Source organism: Helianthus annuus, chromosome 10 (assembly GCF_002127325.2).
Source record: "Helianthus annuus cultivar XRQ/B chromosome 10, HanXRQr2.0-SUNRISE, whole genome shotgun sequence".
NCBI classification, from domain to species: Eukaryota; Viridiplantae; Streptophyta; class Magnoliopsida; order Asterales; family Asteraceae; genus Helianthus; species Helianthus annuus.
In genome coordinates this window covers 174,327,219-174,333,404 of record NC_035442.2, presented here as the reverse complement: position 1 = coordinate 174,333,404, position 6,186 = coordinate 174,327,219, and the positions used below count along the sequence as shown (strand labels likewise).

At 31.8% G+C, this 6,186-nt stretch overlaps 2 protein-coding genes across 6 annotated transcripts; one reads left to right on the top strand and one right to left on the bottom strand.

Moving 5' to 3' along the window:
- Nucleotides 1-462: 462 nt before the first annotated feature.
- On the bottom strand, nt 463-1,685 carry LOC110883610. Of its 5 annotated transcripts, none has more exons than XM_035978810.1 (5): nt 1,448-1,685; nt 1,266-1,350; nt 1,097-1,162; nt 925-1,011; nt 463-817 (listed from the first exon to the last, which is right to left on the bottom strand). In XM_035978810.1, exons 2-5 carry the CDS (start codon nt 1,332-1,334, stop codon nt 569-571), a joined length of 471 nt encoding a protein of 156 aa, XP_035834703.1. In that variant the 5' UTR covers nt 1,335-1,350; nt 1,448-1,685; the 3' UTR covers nt 463-568. The 5 variants fall into 5 exon arrangements, with proteins under 5 accessions (XP_035834703.1, XP_021987019.1, XP_035834704.1 ...); XM_022131327.2 differs by having other exon boundaries at nt 1,497-1,683; XM_035978811.1 differs by having other exon boundaries at nt 1,278-1,350; nt 1,448-1,681.
- Nucleotides 1,686-2,634: 949 nt separating this feature from the next.
- Nucleotides 2,635-5,780, top strand: LOC110883609. The gene is made up of 4 exons (XM_022131325.2): nt 2,635-2,793; nt 3,129-3,374; nt 3,509-3,649; nt 5,265-5,780. The coding sequence occupies exons 1-4, from the start codon at nt 2,791-2,793 to the stop codon at nt 5,616-5,618; spliced, it is 744 nt and encodes a 247-aa protein (XP_021987017.1). The 5' UTR covers nt 2,635-2,790; the 3' UTR covers nt 5,619-5,780.
- Nucleotides 5,781-6,186: the final 406 nt, after the last annotated feature.

Below are 6,186 nucleotides of genomic sequence, written 5' to 3'. Positions count from 1 at the left end.
TTATTCTTTTCCCGTTGTTATTTATATAACTGAATGCTATTTTGAATTTTCACTCTAAATAATACAAAACTTATTATTTTAAAAAAACCTATAAATGACTAAATATTTTTTAAAATACCTAAATAGGCCTCTTGTTTGAGAACACGGAATTTGTTAACATGAAACAGGATATTATTGGGTACTAAATTTTTTTAGATTGTTTTTCTATGACTTATGTGTAACTACTTATATAACTGTTGAAGTTATGCATATCTGGAATTTTATTTACGTATTTTGAAAGTAAAAGAAGATTTAACCTTTATAAACATACATACAAATTGGTGAAAACCACTACCTATATTTTCTTTTTTTTTTCATAACAGAAATGTTTATTATTAAATAAACAATTAATCATCAACATATATGTAATAAGTAATATAGTTAACAGATAAAACATAGAAAAATAAATTGAAAAAAGGAAACTACATTTAAACTAAAAATAGATGAACAAACAAACCTTAACAAACACTGACTTGAAAGGCAAAACATAAAAGATGACTATGACAAACAGGACTTAAACTGAGTAAACTTAAAATTCAACCCATCCAACATGATCGTTGCAATTTTTAGATATACGTGGAATCTTTGATCTTTTCAATGGACTATCCAAAGAGTCTGCTGTATCACTTAACTCAGACTCCAAATCATCTTGTTGTTTTGCCTTAGAAGCATCTTTCTGACCATTCGAATCTTCACTTTGGGTAATATCAATGACCTCATCCCATTTCCAAGTTAGGAGCGCATGCTTTCTTTTAGCTTGCTTTTCTATGTTCTGAAACTACAAGAACTAAAAACATTAGTATAATACATTTTAAAAAAACATATAGGTGTGAAACAATCATTATGCACTTATGCAATGAAAACTTTATTTAAAAAAAACACCACCTGTTCAATAACCTCCCTATGCATTTCAGATTTGAATGGACTAAAATACTGTCCATATGAAATGATCTCTACACTTCCACTGTCCGTCTGAAACAATAAATTGATAGAATTTAACAAATCAGACTAAATATCAAAACAATTTTTATACATTAGTTGTGACTTAAAACGTTACCTTCGGAGAATCTTTCATTGGGCTGCATATTTGATTCTTCTTCGGTGTCATTGCATCAAAACCCAGCTGAAAAAATTACAATTGCTACCATGTATTAGAAGACTAAATATTTGGTGCAATTCACAAACAATTAGAAACCATCCACATGCTTTGCTAACTAATAATTTACATTCCAACTTACTTTCTTTGCAGGCTGATCGTCTTCATAAATGTCCACGAAGTCATCCGAGATATCCATTGCTGCAGATGTGTTGCTGTATGAATACAGGAAGAGCGAAAAAAATTCAGAAGATTACACTACCTGAACTTGTATTATATAGGCACCAAAAAATGCAGTTAAGTGTCCACTACCCCACTAACTCCCTGAAAATAAGGAACACATTTTAAACCGCATTGCAACCTGTATTTCTGATTGGTGCATCTTGATAAACTGCAGGAAACCGCAAGATCATGGGTGAGAGAGAGCTGAACTGCCGTGAACTGCTGCTTCTAGAAGGAATTTAGAGACTTTATACGGCTGAGATTAAAAGTTGAGGACTTTGAACGGCTGTAATTAGCCCAAAAGACGGTTAGCAACAACGGGAACAATATAATATAGAATCACCATGCATACAAAAAAAAAAAAAAAAAACTATATATTTTAATTATATACATGTCTTAATTATATACCTAAATATATTTTAATCTACCTAATGCTAGTTCGTTTACTAAATATATACATGTCTTAATTATATACCTAAATATATTTTAATCTACCGCTAATGCTTGGTATGTAAATCTATCGAAATTTCTTTCCATTTTTTCCATACAGTTCATTAATTTTATATTTGTAAGCATGTGAAATTGTGAATTGTTTTTCCTCTTATATTTCTCCTTGGCCAAGACACCTTATTTTACCTATACAGCTAGCACCAACCCAATTTTACTATAAATATTTTATATAGCTGTAGGGAGAGAGAGATAGAGAGAGAGAGAAAGAGAGAGACGCAGCTATTTCAAGGAGAGAAGCATATATGGTTAGTTTAGGGTTAGAGAGAGCTCTTTAGCCAATGTGATAAAATTATTTTTTATTAAATTAAAAAATGTGAGTTTAAGAAACCAAGCCAGTATTGGGAGACATGGTAACAACACCCACGTTCTCGCGATAATAGTTTAGCTATATATAATTAATACTTACTATATCCAATTCTAGGGTTTTGTTTTCATCAAAATCTTTTTTTTTTTTCTATTTAAGAAGAGAATGGTTAGGTTGCTACTTCTTTTGTCCTCTGTTAAATTTAGTTTTTACTCAGCTGAGTAAATATGTTTCATCCCTCTTCCTAACACATCTTGTGCAGTAAGTTCTTTATTTTAAACATTTTCGTTCTTGTATAATTATAGATGATCTTGAAGAACACATAAACATGAAAATGTATAGCAATATGATACAAAAGTGCTTTGTAATGTTCACATAGTATATGTTTGGTTTTAAAATAAAACACATCTAGCACTAGCTACATATGACATACGGTCCACTTGACAATATTGATTGTTTATTAACCCAAGGAATACATATATACATATGCACACCCTTTGTTTTGCCTGCAAAGTTGAAATCCTCCACAAATACGCTCATCCACCAATCAGTCATCATATCTCTCTCGATCATCACCATTCTTCCTGTAACTATTCAAAGCGCTAGAGTTTATGCTGTCATGGTATTGATACGTCATACGTATATATACGCATATATTTATAATCTATGATTTTCTTCTATTCAACTCTTGAAAAGTGAAAACTTTATTTTTATGTGTTCTTATCGATTCATAACAGTGGCGGAACCAGAAATTTTTTCTATCCGGTTCCTTTTGGTAAATTTTCACTAATTCTCACAATTTTTTTTTAAAATCACATAAAATTTCCACTAATTTTTTCATTTTTTTCCAAACCGAGGGGGTTCCCGGGAACCCCCAAAACACCCCTGGATCCACCACTGATTCATAATTCAAGTATTGCATGAATGTTGTCAATTATACTGTATATTTGTTTGTAGGGAAACCGAAAGCCAGCTTGGTTAGAAGCTCTCTATGTGCAACAATTTTTCACCCCGTGTTCAACTCATGAGAACGCAAAGAAGAACGAGAAGAATGTATTATGTTTGGATTGTTGCATAAGTATCTGTCCACACTGTTGGCACGCACATAGATTCCATAGGCTCCTTCAAGTTCGCCGTTATGTATATCATGATGTTGTGAGGCTAGAAGACCTAGAAAATCTTATCGATTGCTCAAATATTCAGGTAAAATTTAGATTAAAACTACCATTTTTTATACTTTCAATCTAAAAAGGCTTAGTACATATCCATTGTGTATCTTTTTCATTATCAAAATTCATTGAAATACTTGCTAACTAGGTTCATAATTCTTCCATCAGGCTTATACCATTAATAGTGCAAAAGTTTTGTTTATCAAGAAGAGACCTCAAAACAGGCAATTTAAGGGAGCTGGAAACTATTGTACTTCTTGTGATAGGAGCCTCCAAGAACCCTTTATCCATTGTTCTCTAGGGTGTAAGGTAATTCAATTTCAGTTTCCTTGAATTTCATTATTATATATCATAACTTGCAGAAATTCTATTATCTTATGCTGGAATATGTTAAAGTGTATCACAACTTTTAGTTTATCAGAATGAAAATAGTTATGAATAATCTATATACTACCTCCGTCCCATTACAAGTGTTATATTCTGAATTTTCAAAGTCTTTATTTATAAACTTTGACTTTTATTATATATTTTTTGTGTTAAATAAAACTTGATGGAAATTAACCCGATAAAAACACTTATAAAACACTCAAATCATATAACTTTCATCAAATATTATCTAACACAAACAAAATTATTTAAGGTCAAAGTTTATAAATAAAGACTTTGAATATTCAAAATAGGACACTTTTAATGGGACGGAGGGAGTATCATAAAAGGGAGGAAGTATGTTAATTTGAAAATGACAAACAACCCTAATTTGGTCAAACAATTCAAATTGGGAACTAAAAAAGTATTAAAATAGTTAAACCCTAATTTTCAGTTGGGTGAGTTTATTCTTGTTCTTAGCCTAAAAATGTTACGGAATACTTCAAATTGTGAGCCAAAAGACTATTTGTTATTTAAAATATGCGTAATTACATAAGGAAGTACCCACGGGCATCATGTTAGCATTTATAGATTATTTTAACAAGAAAATCTTAAAAATATGGTCTGAATTTTCAAGTGAATTAGTGATTAGCCTTCGCTTGTGTTGCCTAATGGGCACAAAATACTTCTGGTACTTTTATTCTGACGCACTCGATAATTTTAAAATAGATAACTAGCAATGGTGTTTTAGGGGTTTTTTTATGGAGTTGTTTTTTATGTAGCAACTCCACAAAATACATCACTTGAAATCATTCAAAAAAATTAAAAATCTTATAGGTTAATAGTAATTATTTCATTCTTTTAATAAGAATATAACTAAAGACACATAACAAGAAAAAATAAGTACACATATCATCGTCTTTCTTGTTATGATGACAATTTAAAAGAATTAATTATAAAAATTTAGCATTCATGGGTTAATACTATTACAACAAATATCTTAATAAATAGTAATAAGGTCAAATAGAGATTGTTTTGTCTCTAGTCTAACTGTTACAGTTATTTTGCAACATTCCAAGGATAAACATTTCATTTTTGAGGCAAGAAGATATCAATCCATATATGAATGCACTTATAGCATCAATACTATAGTATGTCATATCATTTATTCTCTTAACTTATCATCATAACAAGAGTTATGTATTTACCATAATTGCAAAAGTTGCTAGGCGCTTCCTAGTCGGAGTTGAGAGTACTCGGGAAGTATACGGCCTAGGCGGAGAGTACTCGGGATTACTTGGGTCTCGGGAGCTTACCTTGTATACTCGGCCTCTGAGACCTTGTTTTACAACAGTGGTATTTACTTTGTTTATATATATAATAGTACTCTCCTTCCGATTATCCGAATGAGGTAGTGCAATAAAGAAGCATATATAGAATCTAACTAGTGATTAGTCTGCCACAAAAAGAAAAAAAAACCTTACACAAAAGTTTGATTGTACAACTACATGTAAATTGAGTTATATATATGAACTTAATTCACTGCAAAATATTCCAGGTGGATTTTATACTCAAACATTATAGAGACCTCACACCATTCCTAAGGGTATGCAATTCCTTACAACTTGGTCCAGATTTTTTTATTCCAAATGAAAACGGAGATGATGACATGACAAATGAGATACCTCACTCGACCGTTGTGGATTTTGACGACCCAATGAGCTCGTGCTCGGGTTCATCTGGTTCAGAAAACATGAGCGTCTCGATGTGCACTGAGTTTGTTAGCAGAAAGAAGAGAACTGGACTATACACTTGGGGAAGATCATCATCTAACAAGGTTCATTCTGAAGACGATATGACCTCAAGCATGAGTCGAAGAAAAGGTATTCCTCAGAGGTCACCTATGTGTTGAAATGTGAGATCGAGACCCCTAATAATTCTCAGGTTATCTCTCTTTTTTTAGATATGTTTTTTTTTTCTTTTTTGGGAATACTATTTTTCATCTAGTGCAAGAGCTTTCCATTTTGGGAAACTATATTTTTTACTATATATATCTATGCGGTTTTATGTTCAAGTTATTTATTACTTGGTCGGAGGGGTTTTTGTCTTGATCACATCACGTGATTCCCAATTCCAAGCAATAGTTTTGTACATTTTTCAAATAAATTTTCGATATTAACTATTAAGCTTGTATGAACTCGAGGGCCATATTGTTCTATTACTAAACTTTTACCCATCATACGTATAAAAAAATCTTAATGTTCGTGCACGTTTAAATATTACTCATCGTCTCAAAATCGTCGTCCATTTTACTATATTCATGCATCTTGAATATTAACAAAATCCACAAACAAACAGAAAGATTATAACTGATTAAGGCTACTCGGTGTGGTTGTAAAGGTGGAGGGGACGTTTTGCGCCACGTGTCTGCTACGTACGCAGGGGCGCAACTTCTGGGCGGCCGACTCCCCGAACTTTTC

What these genes read in the sequence shown, in the direction of transcription:
- LOC110883610 (XM_035978810.1), bottom strand. Translation starts at nt 1,334, where the DNA reads ATGGATATCTCGGATGACTTCGTGGACATTTATGAAGACGATCAGCCT. An exon ending in CAAAGAAAGTAAGTTGGAAT is followed by an intron (nt 1,163 to 1,265) that starts GTAAATTATTAG and finishes TAATTTTTTCAG; the next exon opens with CTGGGTTTTGATGCAATGAC. An exon ending in CAATGAAAGATTCTCCGAAG is followed by an intron (nt 1,012 to 1,096) that starts GTAACGTTTTAA and finishes TTATTGTTTCAG; the next exon opens with ACGGACAGTGGAAGTGTAGA.
- LOC110883609 (XM_022131325.2), top strand. An exon ending in TCGATTGCTCAAATATTCAG is followed by an intron (nt 3,375 to 3,508) that starts GTAAAATTTAGA and finishes TTCTTCCATCAG; the next exon opens with GCTTATACCATTAATAGTGC. An exon ending in ATTGTTCTCTAGGGTGTAAG is followed by an intron (nt 3,650 to 5,264) that starts GTAATTCAATTT and finishes AAAATATTCCAG; the next exon opens with GTGGATTTTATACTCAAACA.